This window comes from Cervus elaphus, chromosome 23 (genome assembly GCF_910594005.1).
Source record: "Cervus elaphus chromosome 23, mCerEla1.1, whole genome shotgun sequence".
In the NCBI taxonomy this organism is placed as follows: Eukaryota; Metazoa; Chordata; class Mammalia; order Artiodactyla; family Cervidae; genus Cervus; species Cervus elaphus.
The window spans coordinates 60,675,924-60,702,792 of NC_057837.1; the positions used below are offsets into that span (position 1 = coordinate 60,675,924).

At 46.5% G+C, this 26,869-nt stretch overlaps 1 protein-coding gene and 1 long non-coding RNA gene across 7 annotated transcripts in view; one reads left to right on the forward strand and one right to left on the reverse strand.

The window, feature by feature from the left end:
* Positions 1-581: 581 nt before the first annotated feature.
* Positions 582-22,071, reverse strand: LOC122681266. Its single transcript, XR_006336923.1, has 3 exons — positions 21,931-22,071; positions 21,687-21,820; positions 582-799 (listed from the first exon to the last, which is right to left on the reverse strand). It is a non-coding gene; the product is annotated as an uncharacterized LOC122681266 (long non-coding RNA).
* The window catches only part of HM13 (histocompatibility minor 13), a 38,155-nt gene continuing 32,500 nt past the window's right edge, over positions 21,215-26,869 (forward strand). For 3 of the 6 annotated variants that reach the window (XR_006336917.1, XM_043883093.1, XM_043883092.1), the window contains exon 1: positions 21,215-21,512. Coding sequence is in view for 4 of the 6 variants with exons in the window: in XM_043883093.1 (XP_043739028.1) it covers positions 21,330-21,512 (183 nt within the window). In the remaining 2 variants the exon portion in view is untranslated. The remainder of the gene's footprint in view (positions 21,513-26,869) is intronic. The other 3 variants (XR_006336918.1, XM_043883090.1, XM_043883091.1) reach the window with 2 other exon arrangements.

Genomic DNA, 26,869 nt, shown 5'->3' on the forward strand with positions numbered 1-26,869 from the left:
CAGCCACGGGCATGGAGCATCCACTCAGCGACCCCCAAGGAAGGAATCAGGTTCAGGCTGGAATTCCCTCGTTTTTGGATGGTGGAATCTCACAGGCACAGTTCAATCCTTCCTTTATCCAAACTTCGACAAGAGTGTGTGCTCTGAAGGAAGTTAAGGAGGACAGAGACAGACACAATTGGCTGCTGTGTGTGTTTTTTTAGTTATTTTTAAAGATTAAGAATCTCTCAGCTCTGCCATGACTGGGTAACCTTAGGCACATCAAAATATATGGAGTGAAGGGGTTAGGGTAGAATTCTTTGTGCTGCTGTCTCAAGAATATTTGAATATTCTAGTGGAACAGCTTGAGAAAACATACAAGTTCAGTTTCAATTTCAGTCCTGTTTCCTTCTGTTCAGCTCAGGGTTTAGTGAGAAATAATATTAACGATGGGATGGGAGCTCTGGGTTCAGCAGTGTGTGTCATTTTCCCCAGTTCCACCTGATACAAGTTCAAGGCTAAGATGGATCACTCTTTTAGCTTCTCTGCTGCATAACAAACCACCCAAAGGTTAATGGCATAAAAACAATCATTTTATTATACTCAGGTTTTGTGAGTCAGGAATTTGGGCAGGGCAAAGTGGGTACGGCTCTTCTCTGGGAACTCAGCTGGGAAACTCACAAAGTCCGGAGTGACTAGAGTGATCTCACGTCTGGAACTGGAATCATTCACGTTGGAGGAGGTTGATCCTGGCCAGTAATCGAGTCTCACCTACACGGGGCCTCTCCAGGTGGCCTGGTGCTTTTGTTACCTGTTGCTGCTGTAACAAATTACCACAAACTTAATGGTTTAAAACAGCACAAACTTATTATCTTACGTGTGTGCTTAGTCGTGTCCAACTCCGTGACCCCACGGACTGTAACTGGCCAAACTCCTCTGTCCATGGGGATTCTCCAGGCAAGAATACTGAAGTGGGTTGCCATCCCCTTCTCCAAGGGATTTTCCCAACCTAGGGATCGAACCCAGGTCTCCTGCTTTGCAGAAGGATTCTTTACCAGCTGAGCTAACTGGGAACTCTTATAGCTAACTGAGCTAACGATTATAGTTCCATTGACTAAAAGTCCAACTTGAGTCTCACTGGGATAAAACCAAGGTGTCTGCAGTGCTGCATTACTTTCTGGAGGTTCTAGAGAAGACTTTGTTTCCTCACCTTTCTCAGATGCTAGAAGCCAGCCGCTTTCCTTGGCTTGTGACCCCTTGCTCCATCTTCAAAGCCAGCATCATGGAGCCAAGTCCATCTCATGCTGTCGTCTCTCTGGCTCTCTCTCTTCTGCCTCACACTTCCACCTTTGTGATTACACCGAGCCTACCCCGACAATCCTGAATCATCTTCCTGGTTTAAAGTCAGATGATAAGCAACCTGAAATTCCATCTGTGACCTCAATTTCCTTCTGCTGTGTAACATATTCACAGGTTCCAAAGACTAGGACATGGACATTTGAGGGGAGGGGGGAGCCAACCCATGCCAGGATAAAGTGGAGGCTGTAGGAAGACTGTGGCTAGGTTTTTACTCTCCCCCAACACACAAACTCAGTCTTGTTCTAATGAGTACACAGAGAAGGCCCTAAGGTAAAGAGGTTCCTTCCTAGCGGTATGTCAGGGGCACAGGACACTGTCCCCAGAGTCTGACCTTGCCTTCCTTTTTCAAGACCATGCTTCTCTCCAAAAGCACCAGCTTTTTCAAGCCTACCCTGAGGAAATCTCCATTTACCTTCCGGAAAACCCTACTCTCTACTGACAGATGTAAGTCTTGCCTCAGAATGATCTCCTTCCCTCAGCAGTAATCTTCAGAAGTCTGAGTTATTGGGGTTGGATTAAGATCCCAGTTATTGGGCTTCCCTGGTAGCTCAGATGGTAAAGAATCTGCCTGCAGTGCTGGAGACCTGGGTTCGAGTCCTGGGTCGGGAAGATCCCCTGGCGAAGGGATAGGCTGCCCACTCCGGTATTCTTGGGCTTCCCTGGTGGCTCAGACAGTAAAGAATCCACCTGCAATGAGGGAGACCTGGGTTTGGAAGATCTCCTGGAGAAGGACATGGCAACCTACTCCAGTATTCTTGCCTGGAGAATCCCTATGGACAGAAGAGCCTCGTGAGCTACAGTCCATGGGGTTGCAAAGAGTCGGACACAACTGAGCAAATTTCACTTAAGACCCCAGGTGTCCCAGCAGGGCAGTCAAGGGTGCTCTTGGCTCTTTTTACCACTTCTAATCTTACAAAACAGTCCACAGTAAATGTGACCACTCCAAACTTAGTCCTTTTTAAGGTCTGCCCACCTGTGTGAGTAAGTTTCCATGCCTTTTCTCACAGTCTGTTGTCTAGGAAGCAGTTGAATCTTATATACATGTGTGTATGTACACACATGTGCACGGTGACTCCAAAACCTAAAAGGGTCACTAATGCAAGTGCTCACAGAATCAGAGAATATAAATCAGTGAAGTCAATTGTGTAACAGGCATTAGGAAGCATCAAGTTCTGTGGAAAACTGAAGTCCTGCCTTGCCTAAAGAGAGAGACAGAACTAAGCTTTCTGTTAGTCCTGTTGGGATGTGAACCTAATATTGCCAGATATTTCAATTTTTCTAAGGAAGGCAGCAAGCCAGATATTTATGTGAAGTATCCCAATTCCTAAATGATTACTTCTAATTCCAATTTTTTTAAGCCCTGGACAGGAAAAATAAAACATGTCCCCCGGTAGGATTCTGACTAGAGGCTGAGAGCTTGTAATCTCTGGTTTAAACCCAAATAGTGATAGAGAAATGTATTTTCAGCCATCCCCCAGTCAGCAAGGTCACCCCTCATACTATGAAGTTAGTACTTATAAAGAACAGTTTGTTCTTTTTGTTCAAGAGTGCCTCTTCAGACTTATTGGGATTCCAAAGGTGCCCAACGCCAAGTGGTACATTTTTTAAATTGAACTTTGAGTTACATAAATAATACATTTTAATTGTAAAGATAAATCAGAACCACACAAAAGATATGGTAAAAGTAAAAATGCATTCATCTGTTAAGCTGCCCTCAACTGCACCCAATACAAATCCTTATAAGGATATTTTCTTATAGGATGTCCAGAAGTAAGCAATTCTAAGGTTGATTCATCCATCTTATAATACCAGGACACTGGGTCTACATTTCCATAAACCTCTAGGCATTTCCTTCATGGTTGCAACATGGCAGCCACAACTCCAAGCATCACATCCTCACGCCAGTATTTCAAGTAAGAATGGAAGGGGAAAGGACAGAAAAAGGTTTTCTTTTTATTAAGGAGGAAATTATTCCCTTGACTGTTTCCTTTTGTATCTCACTTACAAGACTGAGTCTCCTGGCCATCACTAACTGCAAGGGACTTTGAGAAAGCAACCATCAGTCAAAAAGGCATGAGATCACCACACCTGGCTTGAACCAATGAGTCATCCCTTTTGCAAGCAACAGAGAAGTGGGTCAGGGTTATTGGATAACAATTTTAGTACTTTCTACATGACTCCTTTCATTGTCCCTTCATCCCACTCCTCTCCCCAAAAGTACCCACTGTTAGCAGTTTGGGGTGTATCTATCCTGATTTTTCAGCCCATGTAGATATACATCGTAGCAGACATTTGGCCGTATTTCTTTTCTTCTACACTGTCAAGAGTCACATTTTGCTCTGTTGTTCTCCTTTTCCACCATGGAATAAAGAACAAATCCTGGTAATTCCCTAGTGGCCCAGTGTTTAGGACTTAGCATTCACATTGTGAAGGGCCCAGGTTCAGTCCCTGATTAGGGAACTAATAGCTCACAAGCCCCGCTACACAGCTTAATTAATTAATTTAAATTAAAGATGGACCTACAAACCTGGAGGGTTCTAGAAGAAGTTTTGCCTTTGAAAAAGAGATGAAAAACAAGCAAGCAAACAAAAGAGTTACAGTGAAAAAGGGAAGTCCTTTTTCTTCTGGTCATTGAAGTGTATAAACATGTTTCCTGGAGCTTGATCCCATCATGCAATTATGATGGGATCTAGTCAGAAGGTGGCAAAGCGGAAAGATGGGAAGCCCCTGAGTCCTTGGTGATGAAGTTGAGCCACTGAATGAGCCCACTACAAAGCTATCCCGCCTCTGGACTTACTGATACATAAGATAATACTTCTTCAATGTTGAAGCAAATTACCTTGGGGATTTCTGTGCCAAAGTAAAAAACCAACCACCTGCACACATATATAGGTTTCTTTGCTTTTTTTTCTCCACCTAAATGGGGTCATAGTTATATATGTTCAGTTGCCTGGGGATGAAAGCTACAAGAGACTGAAAAGTTGGAAGAGATGAAATCCAAAATAGCAGTGATGGAAACAAGATAGAAGTATGTGTCTCTCTCATGGAAAAGAAATCCAGAAACAGTCTAAGGCTGGCGTGGCTCCTTCTATCTTGTGACTCCACCATCTTCGATCCATTATACTGCCCAAGCTGCAGTAGTCACATCCACATTTCAGCCAACAAAAAGTAGTTAGGAGCTCAAAAAAAAGCACTACCTCTCAGAAAATGTACGTTATCACTTTTGCTTATATCCCATTGACCAGAGCTTAGTCACATCACCATACTTAATTGCAAAGAAGTCTAGGATACTTTATTTCTGAATAGCCATATACCAGCTCAAAATCAGGGAATATCAGTGATTCTATGTTTTAAAGAAAGAAGGGACAGCAAGGGGCAGCAAGCAATTGCTGGCTTGATGTTATTGTTGTTGTTCAGTCGCTCAGTTGTGTCTGACTCTTTGTGGCCCCATGGACTACAGCATGCCAGGCTTCCCTGTCCTTTACCATCTCCCAGAGCTTGTTCAAACTCATGTCCATTTAGTCAGTGATGCCATTTAACCATCTTGTCCTCTGTCGTCCCCTTCTCCTCCTGTCTTCAATCTTCCCCAGCATCTTTTCTAATGAGTCAGCTATTCACATCAGGTGGCCAAAGTATTGGCGCTTCAGCTTCAGCATCAGTCCTTCCAATGAATATTCAGGATTGATTTGCTTTAGGATTGACTGGTTTGATCTCCTTGCAGTCCAAGGGACTCTCAAGAGTCTTCTCCAATACCACAGTTCAAAATCAATTCTTCAGCGTTCAACCTTCTTTACGGTCTAACTCTCACATCCATACATGACTACTGGAAAAATCACAGCTTTGACTATATGGACCTTTATCAGCAAAGTAATGTCTCTGGTTTTTAATGTGCTGTCTAGGTTGGTCATAACTTTCCTTCCAAGGAGCAAGCGTCTTTTAATTTCATGGCTGCAGTCACCATCTGCAGTGATTTTGGAGCCCAAGAAAATAAAGTCTGTCACTGTTTCCACTGTTTCCCCATCTATTTGCCATGAAGTGATGGGACCGGATGCCATGATCTTAGTTTTGTGAATGCTGAGTTTTAAGCCAGCTTTTGCACTCTCTTCTTTCACCTTCATCAAGAGGCTCTTTAGTTCTTCTTCACTTTCTGCCATAAGGGTGGTGTCATCTGCATATGCTCAGTAACTCAGTCGTGTCTGACTCTTTGCCCACCAGGCTCCTCTATCCATGGGATTCTCCAGGCAAGAATACTGGAATGGGTTGCCATTTCCTTCTCCAGGGATATATGAGGTTATTGATATTTCTCCCTTGATACTATACATATTATGTATAATCTGCTTTTCTTTTTCATATTTATTTATTTCTGCACCAGGTCTTAGTTGCAGCACTCGGGATCTTTGAACTTCATTGTGGCATACAGGATCTTTAGCTGTGGCGTGAGTTGCAGCATGTGAACTTGGTTATGGCTTGTGGGATCTAGTTCCCTGACCAAGGATCGAATCCAGGCCCCCAGCATTGGAAGTGAGGAGTTTTAACCACTGGACCACCAGGAAGTCCTTATAATTTGCTTTTTTCACTTAATTTATCCTGCCCTTCTATCCATGCCAGTACATATAGATGAACCTTGTTATCTGGAGATTTATTTTGTCCTACTTCTTCTAGCTTCTTAACATAGAAACTTAGATTATTTGGGGGGATCTTTCTTCTTTTATAATATAAGCACATAAAGCTATATTGAAAAAAAAAAGCTATCAACTATAAATTTTCCTCTAAGCAGTACTCTAGATGCATCCTACAAATTGTAGTATGTTGTGTTTTTATTATCATTCAGTTCAAAATATTTTCCCTTTTCCCTGTGATTTCTTCTTCCCGCAGGTTATGCAGAAATATATTAATTTCTAAATATTTGAAAGGTTTTTATATGCCCTTTTTGTTATTGATTTCTAATTTAATCCAACTGAGAATTTGAGATTTGTTTTATATATAGGGTCTATCATGATTCATGTTCCGTGTGTACTTGAAAATAATATGCACTCTGCCATTGTTGCATGCAGTCTTCTTAAAATGTCAATTATGTCTAAGTGATTGAACATGCTGTTCAAGTCTTCTATTTACTCAGTGATTTTATGTCTACTTGTTTTATCAATTTGTGAGAAAGGAGTGTTGAAATCTTCTATTATGATTGTGATGGGTTTTTTTCTCCTTTCAGTCCATCCATTTTTCTTTAACTTATTCTCTTTCATCGCTGCAAAATATTCTACAATATGGATGTACATATTTTACCAATCAAAGGTGAGTGAATTTAGGTTAACGTAACTGTTTTATAGTGTCGCAGTAAATATTCTTGCACTTAGAGGAGAAATTACCAAATCGACATTCACTAAGTCAGAGGGCATATACATTTACATTTTGACAGACTGCCACTTGCCCTCCAAGAGAGCTCTATTTGTTTATATTCATATCAACAGTGCCCAATTCTCCACACTAAATTTTACCAGTTGCTATATTGTAATTTATAGAAAATATATATTCAGTCATTCAGACAACCAAAATATATTCTTCATATATATTGGGTCTTCATCCACTGTTCTTGCCTCACAGATCCCAAAACTCTTGGGATAAGTCATAAGAACAATGGGAGAATGTTTTGTTATAATATTTTGTCTCTTGTCCTCATTTCTTGAAAACTAGCTTCAGAACCATAAAGATGAAATGAGTTTCTAGTTATTCATAAGCCCTATGTCAGCACAACTGGGCTGATGTTCATGAAGGTGACTTTTGGAAAGCATCTAAGGATGGGGTCTGGTTGCCAGGGGAACTAACCCTGAATAGAGGGGTGGAATTTTTTTTCCACCCTGTGATTTCCAGGGAGGGGAAAGGGGCGGAAGGTTGAATCAGTCACCAATGGCCAATGGGTTAATCCATCATGCCCAGGTGAAACCCAACAGAGGGCATTCAGAGAGCTTCCAGACCGTTTCCATGTGTCTCCTTGGCAGACTCCAAGGACCTCACCCTATATACCCTTCATCTGGCTGTTGAGTCCATGTCCTTTTAATATCTTTTGTAATATATCAGTAATTTAGTGAGTTAAAGGGTTTCCTGAGTTCTGTGAGCCATTCACCAAACCCAAGGGGATCATGGGAACCTCTGATTTATAGCCAGTCAGCCAGGTGACAGCCAGGTGACAACCCACACTGACAATTGGCATCCAAAATGGAGGATGTTCTGTTGGGACTGAGCCCTTTGCCTGCATGATCAGATGCTATCTCTGGGTAGATGGGGTCAGAATTGACACTAGCAGGGTGTCCAAGAATGCTTGTTGATATGAGGAAGCACACACAAACACGCACACTACACACTACACACACACACACAAATTCTCTCAGGCACAGGGTGAAAGAAGTTTGTGAAAAAGGTGTCTCACTGTTTACTTGCATTTCTCTGATCCTTCCAAAGTTGAACGATATTTCAACGATTGTGCCTATTCACTGCCCAAAATCCCAGTAAAGCTTTGAAATTGCAGCTTCCAAGTCCTGGAGTGAAATCTTAGCCTGGGCTACTCCATTCTTCATATTTTTCTGCCTGGAGTAGAGGGGTGTTCTTTCTTCTAGTTACCAGAGCTGTTTCATTCATCTTCACAGCAGTAGGAAACAACACCATCTTACAGATGAGGAAAACCGAGGCTCCAAGAGACTTAAGTATCTTGTCTGAAGTCACCCAGTTAGGAACCTGCAGAGCTAAGGATTAAATCAACAATGTCTGACTCCCAAACCTGCTTCCCAGGGTAGCTAGCTCATCTCACTGAATAGGAGCCTGAGGTCCAGGGAGATAAAATAACATATAAAATTAAACTGTGAGTGAGCAGCGACCCGTTGATCAAGTATTTCCCCTCCTGCTGGATCTGGGTGATCAGCTGCAGAAGAGACAAGAGAGTGGAGGCAGGGACAGCCACCCAGCAGAGGAGTCAAGAGCATGGAAAATGTCTCTTTCAGCCAATTTTCCTGAGGAACCCTGGCTGAGGCTCAGGGCTGGGAATGGAAAGTGTTCAGGGAGGAGGCAGCAGCCGTGTTCACCCCCATCCGGAGAGGCTGTTTGCAAAGTCCTGCTGGGAGAGGCAAGGAGGTGAAAGCAGGGGGGAGGGGACCAGACCGGGAGGCCAAGGATCTGGCATCGGCCCAAGGCTTGGTCTCTCGGGAGAGGAGGAGCAGGCGTCCCCCGAGCTCCCTGCTTCCTCCTTGGGCTCTCCCGCTCTGCCAGCTCCTGCTGTGCCCTGCCCGCCTGTTTGGGCATCAGCCATCCTGAAACTGAGACGCTGGCAAACCCAAGTCTCTGGGGACTGTGCACAGCTGACTCAGGGAGCTGCCGTGGCCAGGAAGAGGGACTGATCCTACTCTCAGAGAGGTTGACCAGGGCTGGGCTTGAGAGTCACTGGTTTCACCAGTGTGGCCCCTTTGCCTGGAAAATCTCTCTCTGCTGCTCACAATGCCTGCAATTCCACCATCATAGATATGATTGGGGCTGGTGATCAGCCAGGATGCAAAGTACGGTCATATTGGTTGTCAAAAATATTTAGATACAATGCTACTAGCTGTTAAGAACCTCTGTCTCGAATGCCCCCAAATACCCCTTGAGTAATGGCCACCCCAGACCCTCCCCTGGAGCCACACAGATCTCCCCACTTACAGCCACTGAAGACTTAGTACCTGCCCATAATGTGTAGATACATTAGTGAGTGGCAGTCATCACAGTTAACACTTTTCATATCATTCCTGGAAATGACCCTCTTGCTTAGACTTCCCTTGTGGCCCAGCTGGTAAAGAATCTGCCTGCAATGCAGGAGACCTGGGTTTGATCCCGGGGTTGGGAAGATCCCCTGAAGAAGGGAAAGGCTACCCACTCCAGTATTCTCACCTGGAGACTCCTACGGACTGTAAAGTCCATGGGGTCTCAAAGAGTCAGACACGACTGAGCAACTTCATTTTCACTTTGGCTCTTGTTTAAAAGCAAATTGATAAAAATTTAGAGGTGAAAGGGCTTTATGCAAACCCTTCATTTTCCAGATGAGGAAACTAAGGCCGAGAGAAAAGCAGAGACTTGCCCAAGGTCACACAGCCTGTCAGCATAAGGAAAGGCACGAGAACACAATGACTCCTGACAAATCCCTGGGTGTCAACTTGTCTGGCCCCACAAACACTAAACTTTAGCAGGTGATGGTAGGAGGTAACAGGGAGCAACCTGTCCCAAGACAGAACTGAGAGCCAATCACTTGGTTCTTGTACCTGGTAATGATAGACTTGGCAACAGTCTCCTTGGTCACCATCACCTCAGAGATAGTTGTCATGGCAATTACTACCCAGAGCCCCAACTTCCTGACACCAAGAGCCCTAAGATAAACCCTGAAGCAAGTTTGTTCCACAGCACTGACCTAGATCGGCATAGGAAAGAAACTTCTCCAGCATCACAGAGCAAGTTACTGGTGAAGCCAAGTTTCCTGAGTCCCGAGCCCAAGGTCACAGCTGCCCCGCCCCTTCCATGGCTGACACCCCCACCCCTGCCCCCGTTTTTATGCCTGCCTTAGTGCTTCCCATATTCCTCCTGCTCTCAGTCAAGATCTCCTTCCCACGGCATCTCACCCTTGGCTGCCTGTCAGCTACTCATCTTCCTGGGAACTGGCTGACATGAGCTTCGTGGAGGACTCATCACAGGGGCTTTCATCATTAGCTGGGGCTCCCTGAAGACTGAAAAGCTTTCAACACCCTAAGCCCCCCAGAGGAAATGATCTCCAATGGCGGAACTTCAGGCACTGCTAGCTCAGAATTGAGCTCTCTTTCTGGGTGGTCAGACCCTCTGTGATGCCAGACAGAGCTGCCTCATTGTGGAAAGAACTCTGGGCTGGGAAGCCAGCAATCTGCATTCTAGCCCCAATCTGAATCTGATCTCCTGTTTTGCTTTTATCAAGTTCCTTCTCTTCTCTGGGACTTGGTATCCCACCAGAGAGATGGAGATGAGCATACTGTTTTATAATCACTTCCGTCACCATAAGGTGACTGGAGACCAGATACAATCTGGCATTGGAGTATCACCAGAAATGGGGTGGTATGGTTTAAAGAACTGGCCCACCTTCCTGTTAGCATCTTCCAGAATAATGGAATCTCATTATTTATCTCTTCCAATCTCTGGTTTGGAAGGATGGTCCCCATATAGGGAAGAGCTTGAGCAAAAGCAGGGGGCTGGAAAGAATCTAGGAACCTGTGAGTAGTTGATATGTGGAAGTGTAGGGTGTAAAGCTGGGAGTGAAGAGAGGGGACTACAGGAGGGGTCAAAGGTGATTAAAAAGGACCAGTCACACTAGCCCCAGGGGTGAAGACACTGTGGGGGTGGGCCTCGGGCACTCACTGAAGGCTCTGAGACAGTCCCCTGCCAGGGTCAGACCCACTTAATTCCAATATTGTGGATATTACTATGTGAGATGAGGGACAGCCTGGAGGCAAAGAGAGCAAGGTGCATGCCAGGGAATCATTCATCCATTGATTTAATGAATGTCTGTTAGACACAGCCAAACTGTGTGACCTTGGGTGAATTATTTGGCCTCTCTGTATCTCAGATTCCACTTGTGTGAAGATGCCTGCCCATAGATAGGTGGTGTGAAGCTCAAATGAGTCAGTTAATACATACGTGTAAATGTTAACCACAATGAATGAAAACAAGTGCTCCATTAATGCATACTGTAATTATGATTACTGAGCATCTGCTATGTGCTAGACTTCCCTGGTGGCTCAGATGGTAAAGAATATGCCTGCAATGCAGGAGACCCAGGATTGACCCCTGGGTCAGGAAAATCCCCTAGAGAAGGAAATGGCAACCCACTTCAGTATTCTTGCATAGAGGAATCTATGGACAAAGGAGCCTGACCGGCTACGGTACATGGGGTCGCAAAGAGTAAAACACAACTGAGCAACTGACACTTTCCACTATGTGCTAACACTTTTTCTTCTTCTATGTGCCTGGCACCCTCTAGACAGTAGATGTACAGTGTGAACCCTGGTAAACACAGTACATTATTCAGCCCTCAGGGAGCTCACAGTCTAATGTGGGAAACAAGCTGAAAGCCAAAAACTTCATAAAAATGGAAACAGTGAAAATAATTGCAGAGACCTCCCTGGCAATCCAGTGCTTAAGACTCCAGGCTTCCACTTTAGGAGGCACAGGTTCAATCCCTAGTTGGGGAGCTAAGACCCTGCATGCTGTGCTCCACCAAAAAATAATAATAATTACAAATTGCTGCATCAGATGTAAATCTTAACCCCCAAACTCAGGTGAGCAAGAAACATTCATTTCCCTGTTTTCTCAAAAACCAAATTAAATTCTATGCCTATTCCCTAATCCTCTGGATTGAAAGGAAATTCAATCTTCATTCTTACCAGAGGCTACTTCCTGCCAGGGGACAAGGAGGGAAGCGAGGGGGCTCTCCCTGGCACTGGACCATGCGAGGCTTCTAAGTACAGGACCCAAGCCCTCAGGGGTGCCTGAGGTCCAGCAGCCCCTGCTTCCAAGCCAAGGAGGGACCTGGGAGTCTTGATGGAGACTGGGATCACCAGGGCTGGGTCCAGCCTCTCAGCAGCACACTGTCCATTAATTCCCACAGTCTGGCCACCTCTTGGGGCCCTGCCTAGAACGGGGAGGATCCCCTGATCCCAGACTCCACTGACCTTCCTTCACTTCAAAACCTCCAAGAGCTCCTTGCTCTCCCTCATCCTTGACCTCCAAAGAAATGAGCACCCTCTCTACACCAAAGGTTTACAAAGTCTTTAAGACTCCAGGGACCAAACAGGCAACCAAAAAGAAAAAGAAAGTGTGAGACTTGGTGATCAGAGAGCACATCCCACCTAAAGAGGGCAATGCAGTTCAGCTCACCAAACTGCCAAAAGGCAGTGTTGCCTGGTGGTTAGGAGCCCACATTCTAGAGCTGTGTTGCCTAGGTTCAAATTCTGATGCTGCTGTTCAGCGTCTGTAGGTTTTTAGGCAAGTCACTTAACCACTCTGTGCCTGTTTTCCTAACCATGAAAAAGAATACTACTCATACCTCCTGCACAACAACTTCAAGCAAGAAAACACTTTGAACAGTGTCTGACATCAGTAGGTACTCAGTAACTTTTCGTGCCCATTGCATGAAAATGCAGGGCTGAGCCTGCCAGATCTTCTAAATATCCAAGAAAAGCCAAATACCCAAATTTTTATTTCGAAATTGCTCTATTTTTTTACTTTGGCAAATGAGTGAATGCAGTTGTTAGACCTTGGTGAAGGTCATACAGAATACATCTGGGAGCAGGGTAGGGCCCAGGAAACGCAGTTTGCAGGTATCTGCTCCATGACGTTTAAACACATGGAAAATGAAGCCAGAAAGGAAAGAGTCTTGGAGGCAACTTCTGCTGTGAATCCTATGACCCAGCCTCCCTTGAGAGTGCTAGTCACTCAGTCATGTCTGACTCTGTGCAACCCCATGGACTGCAGCTCACCAAGCTCTTCTGTTCATGGGATTCTTCAGGCAAGAACGCTGGAGTGGGTTGCCATTCCCTTCTCCAGGGGATCATCCTGACCCAGGGATCAAACCCAGGTCTCCTACATTGCAGGCAGATTCTTTACCATCTGAGCCACCAGGGAAGCCTCCAAGAGATACAGAAAGGGGAGGAGAAAATAGAGGGAGCAAAAAAAAACAAATTAACATATCAGGTTATCCTGGTAGGTAGCACATTGCACATGGAAGGGCAATGCGCTATGAGGATTTTTTTTTTTTTTTAATAGCTGAGAAAGAATAGGAAAGTGGTCAGGGAAGGCGACAGAAGCTGAAATCCATGAGAAGGAACTAGCTTAACAATCAGGGAGAGAGAAGATCTGGCAAGGGAAGAAGCTTATGCAAATAGCCTGAGGCAGAAAATAGTTTAATGCAAAAGAGGAGAGCAGTCAAGGATGAGTTGGACAAGTGGGCAGGGCCAGTCCAAGCAGGGCCTCAGAGGCCATAGTGAGGAGCATAACGTCATTTCAAGGGCATTTGGGAGACATCGAAGGGTCTCAAACAAAGAGGCGTGATGTGCAGGTGACTTCAGGAGACAAATAAGGAAGTTGTTGAAATAGCCTGGAAGAGGTGATATGTCCTGGATTGGCCAGGTGCCTTGGACATGGACAGCTCAGATTTCTGCATCTGAATCAGCCTCAAAATCAAAGTCTGGATTTAAGCCTCAGAGCAGACCTGCTGTTTTTACATCAGCCAGGCAGTGGCCTTCCCATAGCCAGGCCCGCTTTGGACATCCCCATTTCACCCAGGCCCAATCTGTAAACTGGCCTCGGCTGCCCTCTGCTGGCAGAGGAGTGGACTAGCGCAAGGGGAGCAGCTGCCTCCTGAAGCAGCACAGTTCTCAAGTAAAAGAGAGGATATCTGGCTGGCATCCAATCTTCCCCCTTTGAGTTAACAGAATCTCTGTCATCCAGTAGCTCTCCCTTAATCCCCACCAGGGAGTCCTGTTGATTCTATTTTCTAAATAAAATCCTAAATCAGGAATGTCCTTGTATCTAGTCACTTCCACTTCTCTCCATCTCCATCAGCCACACCCTAGCCAAAGCCACCACCATCTCTTCTTTGGTCTGTTTGTTCACTATCATTCTTGTCCTAGCCAATCCATTTCCCACTCAGCAGGCAGAGTGCTCATGGTATATTCCAACTCCAAAATCCTTTCTCCTCGGTGTATATTTCCCCATACCATTCAAATAAAGTGAAGTGAAATTTGCTCATTCATGTCTGACTCTTTGCGACCCCATGGACTATATAGTCCATGGAATTCTCCAGGCCAGAATACTAGAGTGGATGGATGTTCCTTTCTCCAGGGAATCTTCCCAAACCAGGGATCAAATCCAGGTCTCCCGCACTGCAGGCAGATTCTTCACCAGCTGAGCCACCAGGGAAGCCCCCCATGCCATTCAGTGTTGAACCAGTAGGGAAATCCCCAATATACACATAGCCCCATCCACCCAGGGCATACTACAGGCATGGAAAACTGTATGAAGATTCAGGAGAAAAGAGATGTTCACATCAAAGCCTTACAAATGCACTTGCCTGCCCACCACTGGCATGTATCCCCTCTCTCCACGCGGTGTCCCAGCCTCACCATCCCACTGGCTCCTCTCCTTTCTCCATCCTCCCTTTCATTTCTGTCTTGTTCTCTTCCACCCACAAATTACTGATCATTTCTAATGCAAAGCATATTTGCCATCTCTGTTTCTTTGGCACCTGCCAGAGAGTGTTCTTGGGGTCTCACATTCTCTCAAGCAGATTGTCAAGGTTTTCTTTCCATGCGTGCATGCGTGCTAAGTCGCTTCAGTCACGCCTGTCTCTTTGCGAACCCATGGACTGAAGCCTGCCAGGCTCCTCTGTCCATGGGATTTTCCAGGCAAGAATACTGGAGCGGGTTGCCATTCCCTCCTCCAGGAGATCTTCCTGACTCAGGGATCAGACCCACGTCTTTATGTCTCCTGCATTGGCGGGCGGGCGGGTTCTTTACTGCTGGCACCACCTGGGAAGGCTTTTCTTCCCACACACTATATATATATACAATATATATATAATATATATGTATACAGTTCCTGGGCTTCCCTGGTAACTCAGACAGTAAAGCATCTGCCTACAATGCGGGAGACCTGGGTTCAATCCCTAGGTCAGGAAGATCCGCTGGAGAAGGAAATGGCAACCCACCCCAGTATTCATGCCTGGAAAATCCCATGAACTGAGGAGCCTGGTAGGCTACAGTCCATGGGGTCACAAAGAGCCGGACATGACTCAGCAACTTCACTATACAATTCCCTCCCCAGGAAAAATACCAATGCCAAGACAATAACATTTTTACCTGAGTACAGGGTGGTGCTAACATTCTGTGACTAACATTCCATCATTCCAACATCGTATGGTATGACCTGAGATTATGTAAATCCTCACTGACCCCAGACTCAGATCATGTAATAGAAGCTTCATTCTCCCCCTCCCTCCAAAGAGGACTTGTGTCAGTAGAGCTGGACACCCTGACCGCACTGAGTCAAGAGAGCCTCCGGGTTCCTGAGACAAACACAGCATGTTAACTCAGGCCATTGTCACGCACAGGTTTGCTAGGGAAGAAAATAAAGCCACTGTGCAGAGAAAAGCCAAGAAAAGATCCTGACAATACAGACATCCTGGTATCGAGTGGGTAACTGAAGCCCAGCTCTGTCCCTGCCTGTGCTGGCCAGGGGTTGGTTTTTCACCTCCTAGGAGTTCTAGAACCCTTACATTCCTACCTTTGCCTAAAGTACATCCGGCTGGTCTTCTAGCCCTCAGCAGCCACAGCCCCCTGCCTCACTGCTGCAGAACAGCACTGTCTTTCCCTTGGCAAACCCAGCATCTGGCCCCAAACCAACAAGGAAGAAAGGGAGTTCAAAGTGACAACTTTTTCTTAAAGTCTTCAAAGACCTTTTATTTCCTTTTTGAATGTCAGGAGTAGAGTGATGAGTTCATCATACTCTTTCCTTCATAGTAGACTACGTTCACTATTTTCCACAAGGTCCCTACTTTACTTTTGTATGTTTTTTTTGCTTGTTTTCATTACCAACGCCAACTCTTATTCCCATCCCTCTGTATGCAGCCATTCTAATGTGCTCAGTAAGTGTTCTTTGATATGTAAATATCCTTGTTGGGTTTGCAGTGTTGCTATGTAATATGTACTCTTAAAATTTATTTTATTGAAGTATAGTTGATTTACAACGTTGTGTTAATTTACATGGGGGCTTCCCCTGTGGCCCAGCGGTAAATAATCCGCCTGCAGTGCAGGAGGCATGGGTTCCATCCCTGGGTCAGAAAGATCCCCTGGAGGAGGGCATGGCAACCCACTCCAGTATTCTTGCCTGGAGAATCCCTGTGGACAGAGGAGCCTGGTGAGTTAGAGTCCATAGGGTTGCAAAGAGTTGGACACAACTGAAGCGACCTTAGCATGCACGCACATTAATTTATATTGTACAGCAAAGTGATTAAGTTATGCATTCTTTTTCATATTCTTTTCCATTAGGGTTTATCAATGTGATATGTACTTTTAATTTACATAAACCATATCACACATTTTTCTTAATGTTCAGCTCTATGTTTTAAAGATCTACACATGCTGAGGAGGGCAGGGGTATTGTAAGGGATGTAATTGGCACCCCATTCAGATGCTTTTTACCAGACATAGTGATCTGACCCCTACCCGTTGTGAGTTTTGGCTAAGAAACACTCAGCTGCCACCTTCTCTGGAGAATTGCCCTTGGTCAAACAGAAGCCAACTAGACAGGGAGACTTCCCCTCCCTCCTTCACCTCTAGACTGTGGCCAGTGACCGACAGACACAGAGTAAAGGAAGCCTCAAATTTGTGCAGATAGTGCACCCCAGAGGTCCCCTTGGACTCATGCTGGAGCAAGTCCCCAGCTAAGACCCCATTCTCACCTGGCCTTTTATCTCCTGCCTTCCTTCCTTCCCTTCCTCCTAAGGACACTCCCCACCAAAGGGACTAAAAGAAGAATTCTCATCGTAGGCTCTCTGACCTATGAGAGTGACCACACATTATCATCCAAACTAGTATACACTTGAGGATGCAAGGGGTTCTATTTATATTAATAATCAGCCAGGGACATCCCTGATGGTCCAATGGCTAAGACTGTGGGCCCCCCATGCAGGAGGTCTGGGTTCGATCCCTGGTTGCGAAACTAGAGCCCACATGCCGCAACTAAGAGTCAGCATGCTGCAACTAAAGAGTCTATATGCCGCAGTTAAGACCTGGCACAGCCAAATAAGTAAATATTTTCTTTAAATGATAATAATCAGGGAGGTTCAAGAAAGAGGGGACATATGTACACCTGGCTGATTCATGTTGAGGTTTGACAGAAAACAACAAAATTCTGTAAAGCAATTATCCTTCAATTAAAAATAAATTAATAATAATAACAATCAGGAAATTCCCTGTGGTCCAGTGGCTAAGACTCCGTGCTTCCAATGCACAGGCCTAGGTTCGATCCCTGGTGAGGGAGCTAGATTTCACATGCTGCAACTAAGACTTAGCATGCCACAACGAAGATCAAAGATCCTGTGTGCCATAACTAAGACCTGGTGCGGCCAAATAAATAAATACGAATATTTTTAAATAATAATAATAAGCTATGGCAAAGGGCAGAAACCACACCTGTCCTGCCCAAACCAGGACATGCGCTAACCGAGCAGGTATTTGGCTCCTTGCTTCTTGTTGCCGTCTAGTATCCCATGGTATACACCCAGTACATTTTGTCTATTTGTTCCCCAGGGGCACACAACTGGGTTCACTCTAACTTCCTGCGACCACCAGGGGAAAAAAGAAAAACAGACAAAAAAAAAACACTGCGAAAAAAAAAACACTGCAGGAAAATTCTTAGACAAGTTCCCTAATAGAGCTGGGTGAGAACTTCTCTAGGATAATAGAACTGAAAACAGCCACATGAGCAGTTTGGGCCTCCAAGAAGATCTTCGCAAATGAGGATTCCAGCCTTACTGTAAGGAGGTATAGGGGCACAGAGAATGCTTCCCCCTGTGTTTTTTTTTTCTCCTTGTTTCTTTTACCTTAGTAAAAAACCGGAGTTTTACTAGTTGGCTCTGTGCTGCTAGAAGTAACAGGAGTTCCCTGAGGTTCTCTGAGGAAATCACATGTGACTCAAGCTTTGAGGGATCTGTAGGGGTTAAGCAGGGTTGTGGGGAAAGATAAAGTAGGTTAGGTGGAGGGAACAATATACTCATTCATTCGCATACAAATATTTATTGAGCACATATATTTAAAGGCCCTGTGACCTCAGCAGATAATATAACAGTAAACATTTACACAGAGTTACACTGTTTTCCTGCCTGTTCTCTGCCAGGGATCAAGAGCACAGGCTCACCTGGGCTCCTGAGGCAGGAGTATACCTCCTACAAATACAAGAGGTCTCCTATACCAGCATTTATCACACTTAATGTGTGTTTGGATCACCTGGAGATCTAGTAGGTCTGGTGGAGCCTGAGAATCTTCATTTCTTATAGCTTCCAGCCGATGCTGCTAGTCCAGGAATCACACCCTGATCAGCAAGGTGCAACCGAAACACAACACCATCATCACACCCAAAAAATCCACATTCCAGTTTCCCCAAGCATCTGAAAATAATCTTTAAAGCCTTCTTGAAACTGCTGTGATCCAAGATCCAATCAAGGATGATACATTACATTTGCTTTTTACCTCTCTTCAGTCTCTGTTCATCTACACCATGAATTTTATTTTCTTTCACAGCGCTGGCATTTTTGAAGAGTTCTGGCTAGCTATCCTGAATATGCCACAGTCTGACATCTTCAGATTTTTCCTGATGTTTCCTCATCAGTAGATATAGATTAAACGTGTTTGGCAAGAAGACTGCTCAGGTGATGTGTCCCCCACATTGCATCACATCTAGTCCTTTTGTCCCATCCCATTCAGTAATGGCTAAGTTTGATCACTTGGATAAGGGAGTGTTCACCAGATCACTCCACTATAAAGGCAAGTTTTTGTTTTTATAAATAACAAGTCATCTGTTATTGTGTGACTATCCTGTGCCTTAAAAAAAACCTTTCTCCCACAGCTTAGCATCCAATAATGATCCTTACTTAGTATTTTCAGAATTATTTAAGCAATAATAGTGTGTGCAAGTGTGTGTGTGTGTGTGAGAGAGAGAGAGAGAGAGAGAGAAAGAAAGAGAGAGAGAGCATATTTGAGAAAAAAAAACTGGAAAACCTGAAATCCACTTACAGTGACCAAACACAGTAATAAGTGAAAGGGGAGGGGGTAGGATCTACATCTTTCTTTGGAGCAAGTGTTTGGTAATTTAACTATTCCAGGTTAACTAGACAGGCCCTGTTTTTGACCTTGGCTCAAATCTCTCTGGGAAAGTAACACCATACAGGAGGTTCCAGCAGATAAAGCCTCAGGGCACCACCCCCTCTTCAAGATTGTCTTATCCCTGTCTCCAGAGACTATCAAGACAGGCTAGCTCCAAGCCAGAAATCCAACCCTTCAGAAGCCTTGACAGGAGCTTTCTGAACTTGAGTTGACCCCCTCAGTTCCCTAGGTCATATTCACAGTCTCCCACGAGGGTAAAGGTAGATGGCCAGATCTGCCCCGGGCCAAACTAAATCAAGTGCTCAGCCTAGCACAAAGTGAGAGTGTCTCTGATTTCCAATTGTACGCTCTCAGATGAAGAGCCTGGAGCCATGAGGCCCAGCTGCTGGGCAAATCCTGTGGCCTGAATTATTGATGGATGAATTCATCAGGCCCACTGCCTTCACCCATTCACTCAGGTCATGTCCAGCTTCTGAAAAACAGAGCCTGCAACTGTACACCATCTGCCCAGAACTAAGTCACTCTGGGAACAACTCCTTAGCCTTCTTTGTAGCTGAAATATTAGAAAAAGCAGAGACTTTGGAGCCCTACAGACCAGAGTCCAAGTCTCTCCTCTTCCTCTGCTGAACTGTGTGACCTAGCTAGCTAGTTTACCTCTGTGAGCCTGCTTCATCATCTGCACAATGGGACTAATCGTATCTCAGCAGTGTTAACTGAAATCAAACAGAACGCTCTTAAAGTTACTAGTACAGTGCCTGGCACTAAGTAGGCAAACAACTCTATTATTCAATTTTTTAGTCTGACTCCTTGCCTTTGTCTCCTCTCACTATGAACCCTATACTCCAACCCCACCTCACCACCTGTCCGGCTTGGATCCAGGCCGTGTGATTTTTACACTATCTGTATCACTAATCAACTTACTGCTCTAAATCTACCATTTTTGCCAGCTCTGTGATAATGGAGCTGGACCTTGTAAATGTTTCTCCCTTGCCAACCGACATATGTTAAGTCTTTCCAGTAGAGTGTACTAGAGGAATACTGGAAGAGGATAGATCTTCCCTTCCTGGCTCGAGGTTGGCTCACTTCCTGGGTTCCTGGAGAGCATGCTCTTTTCCCACTGCTTGGTCCAGAGTTTCTCCAGTGCTCGGTGCTTGCAGGGTGCAGCTCTTCAGTTTATCTGCCACCTACTTTCTCCAGCTCTTAACTAGGGCATCAGAAGCAGAGCCAGGAACCCCAGAAAGCCCAGGCATGCACCCAAGCCCGAGTCACTCCTACCCACACCCTCTCCTCACCCCTGAACACACATGACACTGGGACCCCCACAGGCCTGGCCATCAGCAAAGCAAGCCTCCTGACCTTTGTCCCCTGGAACCGGCTGGAACCACTCTGGCCCAAGCCATATACAAAAGTTCACTAGATTCCTAGAGAGAGAGGTCTCTATAAATTATTAATCTCTCTTAACATGCTATATAACATATAACTACACAGTAATATCCTATTGTTTTATTTTTATTCATTTTATTCCTCCCAACACCCCCTCCCATCACACTAAAATGCAAGTTTCATGAGGGCAGGGGCTGACTTTTGCCTGTTTTGTTCCCTTCTGTGTCTCCAGAGCCTAGGACAGTGCCTATAATACAATGGGGTATTCAGTATTTAAGGAATGAGGGGATGATTAAATATTGGATGAATGCATGCATGTGTAAACAAATTGTTAGTTATTAGGAATTTCGGGGAGTGGGACATCCCGGGATTAAGGAGATTGACTGGGAATGGGGAATGGGGTCCTCAGGTCTCCCTCGGAGTGGATGCCCACCGCAGTGGTCCAGAGCTCTTTTCCCTACCACCAGTAAGTTGCTTAGCAACCGGCCTCCTGGCCCTCCGCCGTCGCTAGAGGGCGCGCGGGCGTGGAGACATGAACGCGCACGCGTGCGCGGCGCGGGCCGGCGAGGGAGGCACGTCACTTCCTGTTTCTTTAGGAGAACGTGGCTTTCCCCAGAGCGCCCGATCTTTCCCTCTGCGTCTCCGCTGCAGCGGCCGGAGCTGGAGTCGGACCCCGAGCGCAGTTTCGCCATGGACTCGGCCGTCAGCGACCCGCATAACGGCAGCGCCGAGGCAGGCGGCCCAACCAACGGCACAACGCGGCCGCCTTCCACGCCAGAGGGCATCGCGCTGGCCTACGGCAGCCTCCTGCTCATGGCGCTACTGCCCATCTTCTTCGGCGCCCTGCGATCCGTGCGCTGCGCCCGCGGCAAGGTAGGGTCCGCGACAAAACCGGGTGCTGTTCACCTCCCACCCTGATACGACTGACACGGACCCTCCCCCCACCCCCGCTTTAGACGGGACAGACACCTCCTCTGTCCGGAAACTCCCCCTTCCCAATATCGCCCACCACGGCTTCCCCACCCCAGGCCACATCCCGGGGCTGACCTTAGGTGCCTCAGGATGTGGGCACCCATCCGCGAACCAGGTGCCCGAACTGACACTTTCCTCAAATAGGGACTGGTTTCCATCCCCTTTCGGACCTTGACGCGTCCCTCTCTCTGTGCGTCGTGCTGGAAGCCCTGTTGGCAGACCGTCACACTATAATTCGAGCACTGTTTTGAACCTGCTGGTCCCAGCCAGACCAGCTTCACCCCCGGCTCTGGCTGCTCATTCCATGTGGGACACTCACCGCATCCCAGGCTCTGGGTCAGCATCCTTCTGTACCTGCCGGGGCGCTGGTCCTAACACCTCCTGAATGGTACAGTCTCTTGTCATTCCTCACCCTACCCGCCTCCCCGGGTAAGTTCTGGAACCCAGGCTCATCCCTAGGCTCTCACACCTGTCCAGCTGGAATCTGTGACCCATAGAGTACAGATCAGGCCCTTGCCCCACCTCAAAAAAAAAAAAAAAAACTAACACAGAAATATTAACTCCTAGAACCCCAGCTCAGGCCCCAGTTTTTTGGATCACTTTCTGGAACCAGTTCCAGTCAGCCAGCTCCTCAGAACTTGGCACTTTGGTGCCTCTCTTTTTTAACCAGTCATAGACCCCAGGTTTGCTGGTTTCCTCTTCCCTGCCTAACACCCAAGTTTAGACCTACCCTAGCCTGAGCCCAGACCCTATTCCTAACCCTGTTCCCACCCCAGACCCTGACCGTACCTCAAAGTAGTTCCTCTCTTCATGCCCCTTAAGACAGTCCTTCCACCAAATTGGAGTAACTCAGCTGAGTTGCTGAGCTGCCGTTGGCCTCTCTTGTAAGACTGGGCCAGACTCCATCCCTGGCCTTCAACATCTGTCCTGTTGTATACCTAAGAGGATCCCAGGGCCTTCCACCTCCAGACTTCCTCCCTCCCATCCTCCTTTTCTATACGAAGCTCTCTCTAGCCTGTTGCACCAATGGCTTCTCACTTCCTGTCAGCCTGTCAGTCATCCTCCACCAGCTCCTGATCTGTGGCTCCCTGCTGCTCCTCCCCCACCCAAACCTGAAGTTGAACCTTAGCGGAAGCTCTCTTACCCAAGGAGGGCAGACCCGCAAAACAGCTGCCGCTTTTGAAACTGCTCAAACCCAGGTTCTCGAACCATTACCCAACTTGAGCAGTGGCTGGGGCCTGCCACCTTTCTTTCCCAAGATGGGAGAACTTGCTGCTGGTTCCCTCTAGGTCAGATGCAGGGGGGATTGGTCAGGCAGGGCTTAGGTGGCCCCGTTTGCCTTACTCTTCTGCCTCTTCTAAGCAGAGTTCAGGTGGCTTTCAGCCTCCCTGTCGTGCCATACAGGCAAACACTTGGTGCAGGGAGAAATTCCGAAATAGATCAGGACAAAGGAGGTGAAGGGCAGTGGAGAATGAGCTAGGCACTTGATGTGAGGGGCTCCCCAAACTTGAGTAATTCTCCATAGCACCTTCTACACATGAATTAGTAATCTCTTTAGAAAACACCTTCCAAACAACAGAATTTCCTGAACCTCCACTGTTGTCCAGGACAGAGGGATGCTGCAAAGATGAGTGGGTCAGAGCCCTATCACCAAGGAGTTTAGGTGTCTGGATGAGTGGGGAATAACTAGATCTGAGATTGTAATGCAAGTAGTGCTGCTCGGTTTAGGGAGAATATTGAGCACGCCTGGAGCTGGGCAGGGCAGCCTTGTGCTGGAGGTGGGCTCGAGCCTTCATGTAGAGGTTGAGTTTCAGCCAGAAGACATTCGAGGCAAAGGAAACTAGGGAAGTAGCTGCACACGGCAGTTTAGAAGTTGGTGAAAGGTCTGGAGTGGCTGGAGCAGAGGGTAAGAATCGAAGAGAGCTTTAGATCTACTGTAGCATCTAAATACCTCTCCCTAGCATCTCCTGAGAGACAAGGGGATTGGAAGACTATATGGAATTACAAACAGCTTGACCATTAGTAGCCTCCAGCCACCAGGGTATCCTAAAGCTTACAAGCCTTCACTCTCTGAGTCTCCCAGCTACTGACTGAGGCAGGCAGAGCCAGTTTTATTATCACCATGGTACAGAGAAACTGAGAGGCAGAGAAATGATTTCTCTGCCAGTTAGGGGCAGAACCAGGTGTTCCTAGTCCTGGGCTCTCTCCTGGATGCAGTTGCCTGCATCATACAAGTGGCATTTTGTCCTGGGGAGAGGAGAGGCCAAATGACTCCCATTTTCTACCCTGAGTCATGTTTCCATGATCATTTGACAAGGGGAGAAAAGTCAGCTTGGGGGCCCAGGGATTTTTATTTCTCACTAGTGTTGGACCCCCACAGCCAGCTGAGAGAGGGCATGTGAGGACAAAATTCTCCCTGGAGCCAAGTTGTCCGTGACAGACAGAGTTGTGAAATCGTGGGAGGAGAAGGTGAAGCGTCCAGGAGTGTGTTAGGAGGAAGTAGCCATCGGCACAGCCATCCAAGAGCAATGCCTATCCCTGTCTGAGACCTGTGTTCCCAAAAGGGAGCAGGTCCCAGGAACAGCTACCTGTCAGATTGATCAAAGGCCTTTGGCTAGTAACTCCGAGGAGCCCCCCAGCCAGCTGGACTGGGCTCCTGCTCTATGCCAGGCCCTGGGCTGGCTACCAGGAGTGCCAGACAAAGAGGCCAAGCCTTACCCTCACAGACCTCAGTCTCCAGCGAGAAATAGCTGTGTGACCAGCCAACTGCTCAAGGAGGCAGCCATGATCTTTGCCAGGGTGGGCAAGAGCTCAGCAGGCAGGACAGGAGAGGGAGATGTAGGGCCACAGGCATGTTCTGGGAGGCAGTGAGCAGTTTGATGCGAGTCCAGTACAGGTGCTGGGGTGAGATAACAAGAAGATGCTCCAGGAACCTGCAGCCTTTCTGAGGTATGGAATCCCGAAAGCAACGAAAGAGTTAATCTTCATAGCCACTACATGTTTTGTGTTTGTAAAAGTTCAGGCAACACAGAAGCATGAAGGAAATCCCGCCCCATACCACTTCCTTGGAAGTAACCCAGTTTGTTTGGTGTGCATCCTTCCCCACCTTTTTCTGTGCGTATACAGACATGTACGTGCTCATGTGTGTACACATATGTAAATTTATTTTTATAAAAATGGGATTTTGCAGTACATACTGCTCTGAAACCTGATTCTTTTTTTTTTTTCTCCAAAGCGGTATGTCTCAGTCATTCTCCTATGTCGGTACATGTAGACTTACCTTGTTGTTTTATGGCGGGGAGGGTAGGTTACGCACACTCGTGGTATAGAATTCCAGAAGGACTGAGCAGAATCTCCCTCCCACCCCAGCTGCCCAGTTTCCCTCCCCAGGGGCATCCCCTGCTACCTCTTTCTTGGATATCCATTGAGAGGTGTCTGTGCCTCTGCAAGTAAATAAGCGCACACTTCCCCCCATCTTTGCTGTATAACTGTTGCCCTTTGTTGTTTCCGTTGTTTAGTCGCTCAGTGGTGTCCGACTGTTTGAGACCCAATGGACTGTAGCCCACCAGGCCTCTTTGTCCATGGGATTCTCCAGGCAAGAATACTGGAGTGGGTTGCCATTTCCTTTTCCAGGGAATCTTCCCAACCTAGGGATCGAACCCATGGCCCCTGGTGCGTCTCCTGCATTCCAAGCAGATTTGTTACTGGGGAAGTCCACATTTTGTTGTAGACACACTCTTTGCACCTTGCTGTTTCGACCACTTGTATGCTTCAAATCTAACACACCAGCACACATGGAGAAGTTATGCTTCTTAATAGCTATATGGTGTCCCCTGTACCCCACAACCATGATTCTCAAAGTGTAATCCCTGTACCAGCAGCAGCAGCAGCACCTGGAAACTTGTTAGAAACACGTATCTGTTCACAGGCCCTACTGCCAATTCTGACATGTGCTCAGGTGTGAGGAACCCTGATTTGGAGTCCTCCGCTAGTCAGTTATTGTGTCAATCTGCTATCATAAGCCATGCTGAAATTAATCTCATTACATGTTTGTTACTTCATGCTTCTCTGTGTATTTGTAGGGTAAATTCCTTGAAATCGATTTACTGGGTCAGAGGCTCTATGCATGTTTAATTTCGATGGATTTCATGAAGTTATCTAGTGCAGAGGTTGTACCAGTTGATACTCCCACCCGTAGTGACCTTGATTCTCATTTAATGGCTGCTTGGTAGTCCATTCTCCAGAGGTTTCTGAGCTGTTGTTCAATGTGATCAGGTCCTTCAGAAAGAGCTCCTGATAGAGGAGGGGGCAGGCAGGAAGGGGCTGGTGAGGTGGAGCTTGTGGAAACTGCAGTGGAGGGTGAAGGACTGGGGTGGGGGTAGTTTGGGAGATTCTTGGGTGAGTGAGTGCACATGCAGTGAGGAGAGGAGACCTGGGATGACAGAATGGTCCATGAATCCCAGATCCTTTGTAGGGCATGGCCTGGAAGCAGAACTCCCAGAGCTCCAGCAGAGCCAATGACTTGAATGAAGTTGGCATCCTTCTTCCCTTGCTGCTTTTGCTTCCGCCCTGATAACTAAACATCCAGAGTGTCACTGGAAGCTAAATTTATTTCTGCTCTTTGTGTCAGCTCCCAGCCACTCACACCCACCCCAGGAGCCATTGTATTTGCATACGAACATCTAGTTTAAAAACCCAAATTGAATCAGTGGCAAATCCAGCCAACTTCTAGTATATTTGTAACTACAAAGGTTCTGTTGCTGTCAGGATTCTGTTCCTCAGAAAAGTCACAGGCCCCCTGAGCATCTTGACATAACTTTCCAGCAGAAATTTTCAGATAGGAAAGGCAGAGGACATCTAGGGGGTAATAGCCAAGAGTTTGCGCTCTGGAACCACACTGCCTCAGCATGCCTCCTGGCTCTGCCACTTGGGCAGCTGTGTGACCTTAAAGCAAGTTATATCACCTCTCTGAGCCTTGGTTTCCTTATCTGTAAAATGGAGGTATTAAAAGTACCTGCTGCCTGGGGTTATTGTGAGGATGAAATCATGTCAAGCACCTAGAATGCTTGGCACCTAGAAAGCCCTCAGTAAATGTTGTCAGTGTTACTGTCCTGGTCAGTCAGATTTCAAGTCTTCTGTGCTGACTCAACATTGTACGTGGGGTATTTCTAACAGTCACACGCAGAAGGCCAGATTTGACTGTGTGTTGGAGCATCTGTCCAACCTGGTTTGCCATCAGATAATATTGAGCCTCTTCC